At 36.0% G+C, this 14,088-nt stretch overlaps 1 protein-coding gene across 1 annotated transcript in view; it reads right to left on the bottom strand.

Annotated features, from left to right (window-relative positions):
• STK26 (serine/threonine kinase 26) overlaps positions 1-14,088 on the bottom strand; it is a 34,328-nt gene that overhangs the window by 4,373 nt on the left and 15,867 nt on the right. The window contains exons 3-9 of the mRNA XM_074915079.1: positions 13,457-13,687; positions 6,501-6,557; positions 4,732-4,840; positions 4,481-4,638; positions 1,827-2,012; positions 1,032-1,180; positions 262-355 (exon numbers count right to left, since the gene is read on the bottom strand). Coding sequence (XP_074771180.1) covers positions 262-355; positions 1,032-1,180; positions 1,827-2,012; positions 4,481-4,638; positions 4,732-4,840; positions 6,501-6,557; positions 13,457-13,687 — 984 coding nt within the window. The remainder of the gene's footprint in view (positions 1-261; positions 356-1,031; positions 1,181-1,826; positions 2,013-4,480; positions 4,639-4,731; positions 4,841-6,500; positions 6,558-13,456; positions 13,688-14,088) is intronic.

Raw genomic sequence — 14,088 nt, 5'->3', positions numbered from 1 at the left:
ACAGTTCAGTTTTTCATCTCAAGTATTATATGAGTCTTTAAAATTCACATCTCCACGAACAGATACTGGTCTATTAGCATGCAGTAACTTTTGCATTTAAGGCTGACATGAGCATATGAAATATCACTCAGCATCATCTCTCGAACAACAAAAGGATAGTCAGTTCTCAGGAAAAGTGAGTAACTGCTAAGTTATCACCATTTTCCTTAAAATTGGCTTCAAACTCAGCACTCAAAGGAGAACTCTTCAGACTGTACATACCGTCCCATTCTGTAGCTTCTTTGCATCCGGCTTCTTTCGAACTGTAGTAAAGCTCCACTCAGGATGAGAGTTATTTTCTTTGTTACTGGACTCCCTGAGGGGAAAAAGGATACGATGTACATAATACTAGACACAACATAATGCTAAGCAAGCACAGGTAACCCACATACATAATAAATCTATACGGATTAGCTCTGTATTCCTTAAAATCAAAAGAAAAATTTGTACTGAAACATTAGCTGTACTTTAAAAACAACTTCAGAAGCTGAATAAACTGAAATATGATCAAAACAAACAGATGGTATCTACCCATAAAGCTTACCTTCTCCCATGGCATCCCATTTAGAACAGTTATCTGATATCCAGAAAAGCAAGAGACTTACAGAATGTATGTTGTTCCACAGGCATTGTGCAAACTTCTTCATACACCTCAACCATGCTCTGCAATATTCCTAATTGTGATTCATTGTTTTAGGTATAACCACTAGCCTCAGACTAGGAAATACATAGTACTTAAACAGAACTGAAAATGAGTTCAGAGATAAAAAGTTTAAGAGATAATGAGCGCACAGCTTGACTTATGTGTTAGTCTTTAGGTTCATACATGGGATTTTCTTGAAAGAAGCCAATGAAAAAATATAGAAGAAAGACAGATGTACAGAAGAGGAGTTAGTTACAGAGAGAAACTGCAACAAACCTACTTTAGTAACATTATTTTAAAAAAACAAAACACGCAAACCCAGAAGAGAGGAAACTGAAAATAAACTTACGAATCTGAACCATCGGAATCACTTTCATCACTACTATGTCCCTCTGCTTTCCATCTCTTAAACCTATCAATCAGTTCTGTCAGATATGAAGTCTTCTTGGCATTTTTCATAATGAATTTGTGCTTCAGAAGTTCTTTTGCAGTAGGGCGCTGTAAGAAACACTTCAAATATTTAATGTCATGCTACCACTTAATCATTTTAAATGTTAATAGGGAAGATATAGTAAGATAACTGACTTCTGGAGCTAACTCATACAGCAGCAGGAAATAAGTGAAACAGGAAGTGAAGAAAAGCCAGTAATCCACATTTACAAGCACTCTAAAAATATGACCAAGTCACACACAGACTATACTGCTTATCCTTCTATGCAAGAAGGTACACACCCAGGAAAATGACTAATCAAAATTCTCCAATGCAACATTTCCTTGTAAGCAGAATTCAGACAGACAGCAAAAGTTCTGCTGGAAAAAAGATCTAAGACTCTCTCCTCTGTTAAAGCTTCTCTTCTGACATTACCCTAGGCTTGAGTGCATTTTAGGAAGCTGCCTCTGCCACCACCATCTCTTTCAGCATTCTCCCTCCTTTTAGTACTTTAAACAAACAAACAAAAAAAGACTAGGATGGACATACAGCTATTAAAAAGCACCATCACCATTTACAGTGGAAAGTACAGTTTCTAAAATTATTTCAATCAACTGTGCTGCATTACACCAGCAAAATGCTTCACAAGCACGAGAGGGTAGAAAACAAAACCAAAACATCTATATACACACACACACATATATATCTACTCACAAATGTTGGGTCCTTATTCAGACATGCATCAATGAATTCTTTAAAAGGTTTACTGAATTCTCCTAATAAAGTCGGAGGATTGTTTTTCGGAATGAGAAACAGAACTCTCATCGGATGCATATCAGAGTTGGGAGGCTCCCCTTTGGCTAGTTCAATAGCAGTGATTCCCAATGACCAGATGTCAGCCTGAGAAAGGGAAAAGTTACTTTTAGTAAAAAATGAAGGGCTATGATGACTAAGTATTTAATAACTGAAATCTTCACATATACTGCATCTGTATAATAAAATTAATTTTGGTCTAAGTAGATAACGCACAAAGATTCCTTTCTAATACTTGCAGGACATAATTCCCAAAGATCTGGCTGACTCAGTCTTTAGTGACAAACATCTAAAACATCACTTTTGCTGCACGCTGCCACTGCTGCAACACTGACAGCAAGTTAAACACGCACTTAAATAAACATGCTTTTGGAAAAGCTGAAGAAACATTAACCTTCCTTTGATTTTTTTCTATATAATGAACAATAAACTGCCACAAATTTCCTACACCTGATTCAGATTTTGTTTAGATATCAAAACTGCACACCGATGTTACTTTTTATACTGTAGATGCACTGAGGAATCCAACCTTCTTTGACACCTCACTCTAAAGGAACGAAGCAGAGAGCTGAATCAAATCCAGCAAGTGATCACTCCTTCCTAACAGACTGCTTGATGAATTTAGCTAGATATTATCAACAACTAGTTAGACTTGAAACACCAAGTTCACAGTGTAAGTTTCTGAAGAATAATGAAGTGGTATTTGTTTTAGTTAAAGGTAAGCATTATAAAAAAATTCTGTCTTTGCATCAAAATATCTTATGAACTATAAAATTATTTTCCAATTTAGAGATTTTTCCCAAGTGAAATAAACATTACTTGCATCTTTTTAGGTGAGCTACCATAGCTACTAAGGTCATTAAAGGTGTTTCTCATTAAAAAGTGGCTGGCACTGTTTGACTACACTTGGCACCAAAGTCATAAACCAAAGTTTCCCATAGAGTAAACAAAGGTTATGATTTGTATCTCAGCAATATTCCTCCATTATTCATAAGAACCAAAATACCTGCACTTAATACTGAAATATTAAGCTTGCTTAGCTCATTATTTACTACTGAAATATCATAACCAGTAATTGTATATTGGAGCAAAATGTTTTGAAAGAGATGGGGCTTGTACATCTCTGTCACTACAAAAATGTACGAATTTCTATTTTAATTTTCTGTCATTTTGAAGTAGGGAGAGAAGGCAAAAGTTTAAAATTCAGTCCAGATGTCAAAATATTCATCAGTATTAGTCTAGAAATTGAAGTGTACCCTGTCCAAAACCCTTAACCTTGTCCTACCAAAGGCTTGCATCTTCTGTGATTTCCCACCTGACTTCTGGCATAGAAAGAAAAGGGAGAGGGCATGGCTCTTGCAACATACTGAAGAGACATAGAAGGCAAAAGATTAGGTTGCTGGGAGAATGTTGTACAGCTGATTTTTACACAGAGCAAGGAAAATAGGAATTATCCTCACTTCAGCTGGACAACACACATTTTTAAAGCAGGGTAGAGTGCTTTTCCAAAATGCCTCAGGGAGCAGTTGCACCACTGAAACCCTAAACATGAGAACTATAACATACTCCTCCTTATCAGCAAGAACCCTTGTGACATGTACACAAATTCCTTCAAGTCTGAATGATCCTGGGAAAGTCTCCTGGAGTGTGAATATCTTCAAGACATCTCAGATATTCAACAGTCTTTATGTGCACAAGTACACTTACATGTTTACTATTTGCATGTACCAAGATTTTTAGATTTCTTGCTCCTCTTTAAGGCTGCATCTACAGAGTGTAGACAGTCCAATTCCAGCACCAAAGTGCACCGCCATTTCACTAACCACATGCTCTAGGTCATCCTGTGGGTATACTCGTAGAAGAAGAGGGGACTGTTCTCTCCTTATTTTCAGCAGCAGTTCCCAACCCTCAGAAAAACACGAAGGAGATCTGCTTTCCTACTGCTAGGTCACATAGGGAAATTCTCCTTTGTCATCCATCAACAGCTCCCACGACAAAGAAATGGACAAGGCACTATAATGCTACTATAGCTACCCATCCTGTAGTTGAAATTACATTTTTCCTTCTCAAGATCAGTCACACCTGTGCTAAAATCTTCAGCATTACACAGGTCCTCAGAAATACCATTAAAGAAATTATATCCAGAGCTGTTTATGCATATCCGAGGGTAAAATTTCAGCCACAATCTTAAATAAGCTTGTAAATTCTGGTGGCATTTTAATTTGTGAGAGCTTTATTACTATTTGAATTAAATGAGAAAGGTTGAACTGAAATTAAAAACAAACCAACCAACCCACCCACAACACTGAAAGCATCCAGTGAGTTTCTCTGAAAGAATCTTAACATGAAAGCATCAGTTTACTTGGTGAGTTTGCAGGGGTCTTGCAGGTGAGTACAGTGACATGTAACTGCTGTATAGAAACAATTTAATCATACTTTTGATTATTTGAAATCTACTTCTTCTCCATGCTGATAGAACTAAAAACACAAACATGAAATGGCATTCCTGTTTGATCTGCAGATACAAAGAAAAGGTATTCTACTCTCATACTTACTTTTGAATCATATGCTGACTGTTGAATAACTTCAGGGGCCATCCAAAACGGAGTTCCAACAAAAGTATTCCTCTTAATTTGCGTGTCTGTCAGCTGCCCAGCAACTCCAAAATCAGCAAGCTTAACATCACCTTGTTCTGATAATAAGACATTGGCAGCTGGCAAGGGGAAATAACATAATATCTAAATTAGAATACTGCCCTTATGATTTTTAAAGGCTTTAACAAAGTAACATTTCAAATGTTACACACCTTTTATATCCCTGTGAATTTTCTTCTCTGAGTGTAGGTAGTCAAGACCTTTCAAGATTTCCTTTAGCATGGTAGCAATCTGGAACTCATCAAATGGGCCAGCACGCAGCTTTAGAGAAAAAACAATTTTATATCTAATGTTTGCCTTGTTATTGATTTAATTACATCTTAAACTTGAAGTATTTTTTAAAGAACTAACAGGATTCATTAAATATTCAGTGAAGTATGTCAACATTCTATCAGAAATAGGTGCCATTGGAACGATCACCTCTCCTCTACTGATAATACACTGAAAGTGCTGTTACTTTTCTAACATATACAGAGTAGGCACTCCCCTCAGAGTGCAAGGCACATGAAAAGCTAGAACTAACTTTCCACAAATTCATAGCTTCCTATAGGGAGCAAACACGGCAGACTGAATTTTGCATTTTAGATTAAGTGAATTAAGAAACTCAGTTTATTTCAAAATAAATCAGTCGATTGACTGTGGGATTTAAATCTAATGATGCACTTTTTACCCGTCATTCCAGCATTTTTGATTCCATGCTTGCTTTTGCATCAAGAACATAATGTGCTGCTATAAAGTTGCTAGTATGGAACAAGTGTAAATTTTGTGCATTAGAAAGCTATGCAAATAAAACAAAAGCAGTGAAGGTGGGTGATTCTGCTGTAAAAAAACCCACAACAATATGGCACTGAACACCATGAAATTATGGTGTGGCAAAGTGAGACAAATGAGGCAAAACTTAAAAAGTTTTATTCTTCTAAAGGCTGATTGGTTTCAATTGTCACTAGTAAAAGCTATTTCACTATTTCTGACACTCCACAGAAGACTATAAATTACTCAAAGTGTTAAAGAGTAGTACATCACAGCGCCCTTCTCAAAAAGACTACGTTCCAGAGCTACAAACTACTACATGCTACACATAATTACTATGCTTTTGCATTCCTGTAGCTGAGTTGATGTGATGTAATTTCATAAAGAATTTTAAATAGATTTGTGAAGTTAAGCACATACTTCAGCTCTTGCAGACAGGACCACTGCTAGCAAATATATAATTAACAACATTCTGTAATACTGAAGACACAATATTTTCCCTTCAGAATCACACAAAGACTGGAGTTATATTATCTTACAGGAAAGGGTGGGTCTCTGCTTTACAGCTGAGGCAAAGTTATACTGAAAGTATGGGGAAACCACATCCACACACAGTGGACTGTGCTCCTGCACTCTCTAAGCTACACCCTTCATGAATGCTACACTATCTTAAGTAAAAGGCACTTTCATGCTTAACTGAAAATACCTGAAAATGGAAAACCCAACACCTTTTAACCAGTTAAAATTAGCTGTACTCTGTGGGCATACACTTCATTCATTCCTGAGAACCAGTCCCAAAGGAAACATTTTTTTATTCAAGTGTAATAAATTCTACTGGAGGGAGAGGACAGGGGACAGACACACAACCCAAAACCCCACCACATATGGCAAGAACAGTACTTCTCATACTAAAAAAAAAAAAAAGCCTTACATTTGACTGAGAACAAATGAATGCTTCCTAATGCTTAGAGACAAACAGTAAAAACAAAAAACCCAATGTCAATTCAATACAACAGAACTACCATTCAAACTCACACTTTTTGGAGCATTACAATGTGTAATAGTGATACAATATCAGCTACCTCTAGGGACTAGATTTTATAAAGAGATATGAAAGCACAATGAAATAAGGTTCACTAGATTTATAATGCAAAAAGAATCATATACTTACAAGATCCAAAGCTGACCCTCCACCCAAGTACTCCATTATTATCCATAGTTTTGTGCCCTGTAAAGGAAGGCATAAGTTGTTAGAGTCCAAGGCTGCCAAAAAAAAAAAAAAATTTATATATTTTAATAGACACCAGCATACTGTTAGGAAAATTTAAATGCAGAGTCCCATTAATCACCAAGTTACATGTAATTACTTCTTGTAGAATGATCACACAGCTCCTGTGCAAGATGTCTAAATATCAATTAAAGTTTGACTTCTGTATTTTAAAAAGCAACAAAACAACCTCACCACCACTCCCCTACCACCAATCATTCTCTGCTAAATGCTATCTAGGATTCCACCTAAAGGAATGGAACTTTGAGAAGAAAGTGATTTGGTGGTGGTTTAAGTTTAAACTGTTTTAATGTAAGGTTGTAATTATTACAAAAGACTGACTTTGCATTACAATTATTAATTCCATCCATTTGCGATACAGATGCATTACACATTTAATAGGAAACTTCCTTGTAACATCACCACACCTCTGAGAAAAATACTCAGAACTTGGAATTATTTTTGAGCAAGAGAGTGAGATTGAACATGTGTCAAAGATAACAGAAATTTAAAGCTTAATGGAGATAGCTGCTAGGTACCTCCTCTTCACCTACATGGTAATTGTGCAAGTGTTTACCTAACATGTCCACAAGCTCCAACATAAGTTGTCAGATCCAGCAAAAAGTGAGAACTGACAGCCCTTGAATATGCTTGTACCTAAGGACTTACACCCTAACGCACATGTCTGCTACCACAGGGTCAGCTCCGATCCTGAGATACAAAGCAGCACTACAACCACCAGCTTGGAGAAAAGGCACTGCCAAACCTGGAACCCTACAAAAATGCTCAGGTTTCTGAAGCTTTCAGATCAGAAGATTGAAATTGGCCATTAAAAGATCAAAGCAATATAGTTTAATAAAAAGTATGACTTAAGGCACCTGTCCTTTTTTTTTTTAACATTACTTCCAGTAAAATTGCAAAGTTCATGTACTCCTTCAGTATATGCTATTTGAATCTCAACCCCTGTGAACACATGAGCTTCTGCACTTTCTTTGTGGAGATGTCTCAACTACTAGAATACTAGAACTGACAAATTCTTCTACTACTGATCTCAAGATGCTGACTTTGCCCTTGGTATGTAGCTGCAGAAGGTGGCTGTCTCACAGAAACAAAACTGGGAAGATTTGGTATCAAATCTACAGACTGTATGTTTCAAAACTGGAGGATCTTCTGGTATTTCCCCAGAGTCCCCATCACATTTCAGAAGAAACCCAAATATTAATCTATGGCTAATACTCTTAAGAAATTCTGCAAATAAAAACTTTTTTTTTTTTTTCAAATAAAAATGTTATTTAAAATATTCAACTGAACCAGACCTGGTAAAGTACCACACAAGCTGTTTAAGTCTCCAGCAAATATTTACTAGCACTAGTTCCTTATAACAGAGCACAAGCTTATGGCAGAAGTACTTTTTAAAGCCTCTTGCATTCTACGTTGTATGCTTTCCCACCCTATTGCCTAACTAGGGACAGAAATCTAAAGAAAACTCAACAAACAAATAAAGGTGCAGTTTCTGAAAGCACCACATCCAATTATCCCAACAAAGCGTGCTCTATTAGATTTATACTGAATTTTAAAAACCCACACCATTTATGAGTCTATTCCAATATTATGAGATCAGCAGGAAAGGGCTGACTAATTTTAGCAGTTTTTATAAAGCCCAACTTTGTCAGCTGAGAATATCTGCAAGGAACTCCAGTTTAAGACAAACATTGTGGTTACCAGAAATGTTTGGAGGATTTGACTATTACTTGAAAACAGTATAGGGTGAAAATGAGTAAGTACTGTGTTTCTGAAATAATGTCTCAAAGAAATTGCTACTATCCACTGTAACCGGGTGTGGATATTTTCTAGCCAGGCGTGAACAACCTTTTTCCTAGCTATTTTAGGTCAATCAAGTATAAATAGAAAATGTAGAACAAACAGTATCTTTAGATTGTCGCAAAGCTTTGCTGCACAAAGTGCTGCACAATTCTGATGGAAGTCTCTGGATGCTGCCGTAGTTCTCCATATTCAAATCTGAAAAACTGAGAATAACTTCAGGCTTGTTTTAATTGTAAGAGAGAAGAGCAAGCCCAGGTGGCTGTAATAGTTACACAAGATACATACTGAAACCCTCAGCTAGATGGCACAAATAGGGAAAACAATCATCAAATTTTAGTCATCAAGAGAAGATCCATCTCTATGGGATCAGGTGGAAAGTACAGCTCAAGTACTTTATCAAGCTTCACAAATTAGCCTAACCAAAACATGCTAAGAACTAGCATAACTTTTAATACTTAAAATAATTTTCTTGCCTGAACTGATAAGGCAGGAATACATTTTAACAAGCCATTAGGCTTAAGAAAAACACTCATTTTAGCTAACATAAACTTACACTGCTGCATTGCTATGCACTATCACTTTCAAAGGTACCCTCTACAACCAATGTTTTATTTATTGAGATGTGATGTTAATTACTATCAAAGTGCAACACAGGATGAGGAAACAAATTTAGATCCTGACCTTCCAAAATACGAACACCTACAGACTATGTCAGGATTTAAATTATCTTACAGCTACAGAAGTTGCATTAATACACCTGTAAGCTTGTACAATTCTACATGCGTTTGTGAAAGACACTATATAAACGTAAAACATTTTACTACCATACACAAATGTTTATTATTGTGCATTCTTTGATTACATATATATATATATGCTTGTATATCAGCTACCAGGTATGTTTAGAAAACACTACTGAACTTGCCAGATACCCAATGAAAATTTAAGAAATAAACTACTAATATCTAAGCTCTAAGATTAATTCAGTGGGAAACTCATTCAAACTCCAAAATTCAAGATATATGCGTACCCTAAATTGTACTTTTTTGGGTTCACAATAACTGAAAAATGGCATCAGTCTTATCTCAAGAACCTCAAGAAAGTAGATGTTGCCATTTTGTACCAATGATAAGGTTGTTAAAGAGTACAATATCTGAGAACAGACAAATAACATTGCACTGCTAGGTAAAAATATTAAGGGACTGTCCATATTTTTAAGATCACATTTACAAGTCAGATGTACAAACTGTAGCTAATGAGCAGCTAGGCTACAGAACAGAAGAGTATCTTACATGGCATCAGCTGAGCTGACTAAGTTACAAATTAGTAAGTCAAGTAATTGAAATAAAGACACTCTTCCCCTTCTCCATTGAAGCAGCAGGAGCATCTGGAAGAGCCTGCATGTAGCTGGGAAGCCCCAGGCTCCCTGAGACTGGGCCACTCCATCCCAATCAGCCACAAGGCTGGCTTTGCATCCTGAAGTGTGAGGAAACTAAAGCTGCAGAGTATGTGGAACAGACTGTACAAAAATAAAATCTCTCAGCTGAAATGCAATTAGAAAACCCTCACAGTTACCTTATCTTCTTTCACATTTCAGTCATAAACAACTTTTAATTATCAAATATGCTATCTTACTGGAGGAAAAATGGAAACTGACTACAAATGGATGACAAGAACCATCTGCTTATTCAAAGCTCAGTTAACTCTGGTTAAAAAACCAAGAATAAGTCACAACAGAACATGTTCCACTACAGTTCAACTGGATGAACTGAGGCACACATGAAAAACCTGAAGCCAAGACATGGTCTCAGCTGCAATTCAAAGTAAAAACTATCAAATTGAAAGATTTAAAGCAGATCTAGATTACTCAACTAAGAAATATCACTAAGTGCTGTACGCAACCAGAATGACTTTGCACTGAGGGCTTGCTTTGGTATAATCAGGAAAATACTGTGTCTCTGATTTAAACAGTGCAAAACTCAAAAACATTTCTAATAGCATCCCTAGGGCTTCACAGAAAGCTACATGTATGATTAATATATTTTAATAAACTATTTCTATTCCATAAGTATGATCTGAAAGAGAGCAGACTGGCTCAACTGTTTTGTTTTCCTGTAAAGAAAGATGCAAAGAAGAAAAGAAAACTCTTAAATGTTGAGATACCTTCTATTTACTGTATGTTTATGCTCTTTTTAGCCACTATCTAAAAAGGTATTTCTAGGAGTATTTTCAGTGATCTTTATATACGAAATTAAGTATTCATCAACAGTGTGGGATCACTTTGAATGTGATCTTTGTACCAGTCATATACATAGCAAACTACTATTAATCTCTGCAGCCTAGGACTTAGCTTTGTAAGAAATAAGATGTCTTAATTTTCTGGATTTAACCTCAGTGTTCTTAACCTTTAATTATACAGCCATTTGGTACACAATTGTACCTATTTCACTGCTTCCAAGAGATGTCTAGAGTATATAGAGAAATTAAATCCTGAATGAAGTACCACACAGCTAAATACTTAAACTGACAGCCATTCTCAGAGTAATAGCTAATAAAAAGTCCAAAGCTATAGCAATTAAGTAAAAAAAAAAGTAGACAGGTACAACTCTCAAACTACCTGTTATTACTACAATGAAAAGGCAGCATAAAAGATTCTTTGCACATTTAACAAAGCTAATACATTCTTTCCTCTGAGGAATCTCAAGGTGAAAGATCTAGTATTAGCAGGCAAGGATAAATCTAGCCTAAGAAAAATTTAGAGCCAAGATACTACTTAAATGGTTATTTATTTATTTTTTAATTACAGAACTGAAAGTACTCCTTTATTTGTGGATGCTTTTATTCATTTACTTGGGGAACAGTGAGTAGTAGAACTACCTATCACGCTAATCTGGGATGAAAAACATTCCAGTGAACCTCATAGTTTTTTGGTTTGGGATTTTTTTTTTTAAAGAGGAATTTCTCAAAGGAATGGGAAAGTAACCAAAATTCCACAAACACCTCCCCAAGCTCCACACACAGAAATTTTCCTTCCCCAAAAATATCAGAAGTGTGAAAAGTAAACACAAAGATCAGCATTAATCTTCCAGAATTTATCCATTTTGAATAGAAATGGAAAGAATTCAATGGTGAGGAAAGTACTGCAGCATTAACATGATCCTACATTTGCCGGGAATTTTTAAAAAATAAAAAGCCCTAACAAGAAGTTGATAGTTTTATAGCACTAATAGAATAACTATACTTACATATCTAAGGGGTAAAAAGTGAAAGACTTGCATAATAAGGCCAAACTGCTGTGATGCTTGTGATACCTATGTTGCTGTAAATAATGAAATGAAAAGTCTATTTCCTTTCCCTATTCAATCCTTATAAACCTTTTTCCACCCACCACCTCTCAAAAAATCCCCAAAGAAACAAAAAACCAAACAAACCCCCACCAAATTAAGGTTTCATTTCCCCGTTTACAGCAGCTGAAATCACTGTTTAATTCTGAACTTTAAGAAAACACTTTTCCAAGCAAAACCACTTCCAAGCAAAAACACTTTCCAATAGTTACCTTGACCTGTTTGTACTTCAAGGCAAACAACTGAGCTTTTACAACACAAAGTTAAAACAATGGATACCCAGGAGGATAATATTTAGGACTTAGCTCATCACAAAAAATAAAGGACTTATCATATCTAGACCTGCAGTACCATTTATGCACTGCTCCAGGGGAACATTGCCAGCTTAATTCAAAGTTGTCCTGAGAAGAATCAGCTTGTTCTAATATACTATGATGCAGGAAAGCAAATTCTACTACATCGCAGAGTTCTATCACTAACAATCAAAACAAAAATCCCACTGATTGAGCCCAGTAATGAAAAGGAAAGACGGGACATCAGTGACAGCTTGTGTGTTCACTTCAGCATGAAGAACCCACAGAATACTGAGTAACCAAGTAAACAACAAAGCCACCAATAGCCATCTTATCTTGGTCAAAATGAGAACTTAGTATTTGGAGTACAGAAACTTAAATTACCCACTTAGCATGAAAACACTAAAAATTGAATACTTTGGCAATTTAAGGAGGAAAAAGCCAAATCTACAAAGGACTCAACTAAATAAATTCTACAAATACTTTTACAGTATCACTGAAAGGTACAGCACAAGTGACATGGGAACGTTTCTCAGAGATCTGCCTTTAGAATAATGGTCAAAAAACCCACTATACCTTATGGAGTCAGAAATGCACGGGGAGGAAAAAAAACAACAAACACCACACAAACTGCCCCAAAACAACAAACTAATCCAAACCCAAGCAAACAAACAAAACCCAACCAACAACCACCCCCCCCAACCCAAACAAAAAACCCCAGACTATGGTTAATACTTCAGCTTCTATTAAATGGTTTTACTTTTTTTTTTTTAAATCATCTAAAATATGCATGCATTGCAGATCATTTAAGCAATATTTAAGGTGATTATACCTAGACAGTTTTGTAAGTTGAAAAAAACTTACTCAACATTTTGTATTTCTGTAGGTTTTCATTTTTGTTTGTTTTTAAAATGCCTTAGATAACATTTCACACGGTGGTTACATAACTCTGCTGATGTCAGTTTTACTTTGTCTCAGGCCTAGTATGCTGCATAATTACTAACACATCTCTACACTGTGCAGGGTTTCTTTCCATATCAGAGAAAGGTTTCTGTTTCTATAGCTATAAAGGTATTTTTTTTTCTTCCCCAGAAAGGTCACAAAATTGTGCTAGGGACTGTGGAGGGAGGAGAGAAAACCAAGGTCCAAAATGAACAGCAATGGCAAGAGGAATCCTCTGTCAAATCTGTTCATTCTCTAGCTATTTGTGCAAATTCCAGCCTCAAAGAACAAGCAGCAAAAGGAGCAAAACAAAGTGAACAGCTATGTTCGAAGAAAAACAAAAACCTACTAAAGAAAGGTCAGGCTCGCATAAGTCTTCCCCAATTTTAGAATTTTCTTTTAGTGGCGTTCAAAATAACTATGTGCTAGCAAATCTTTGTGCAATAATATACATTACCTTTAAATATGATCCGTAGTATTTTGTTACATAAGGACTATCACACTGACTTAAAACAGTTATCTCTTGCTGTATATCTTCTATTTCATCTTCTGCTTCTTCAAGGTCTATGATTTTTATAGCAACCACTTGCTGTGTCCGATTATCAATTCCTTTAAAGACTTCACCAAAGGAGCCTTTCCCAATGCGTTCCAGTTTTGTGAATAGTTCTTCTGGGTCTGCTCTATGGTTCTAGAAGAAAAAAAAGAAGGGGAGTAAAAAAAAGATATACGAGTTACTTAATTTACTTCCAAGTTATTAGCCCTCATTACTTCCCAAGAAACACATCACCCAGATTTATCATCACTAGAAGGCTCGCATCAAATAAATTTATTTCCTGCACACTAACTTCTAATCCAGCTATTAGTTACAGAACATACATTATGCAATTATGTCAAAGGTAAATGAGCCTCACCAGGGAGGGAGTCAGGTACAAACCTCATTTAATTTCCCCACATAACAACCCTTTAAAATGAAAGAATAGAGCTGTTCTTAATAATATTAGTATCTGTGCAGTGATTCAGAAGACGGGGGAATGCAATTACCGGCACAGAAGCACTAAGATCATCACCCAGGCAGAGGAGCCTGAGTTC

This window comes from Athene noctua, chromosome 11 (assembly GCF_965140245.1).
Source record: "Athene noctua chromosome 11, bAthNoc1.hap1.1, whole genome shotgun sequence".
Classification (NCBI taxonomy): Eukaryota; Metazoa; Chordata; class Aves; order Strigiformes; family Strigidae; genus Athene; species Athene noctua.
Note: the sequence above shows the minus strand (reverse complement) of the source record. Positions and strands in the feature narration are given on the sequence as shown.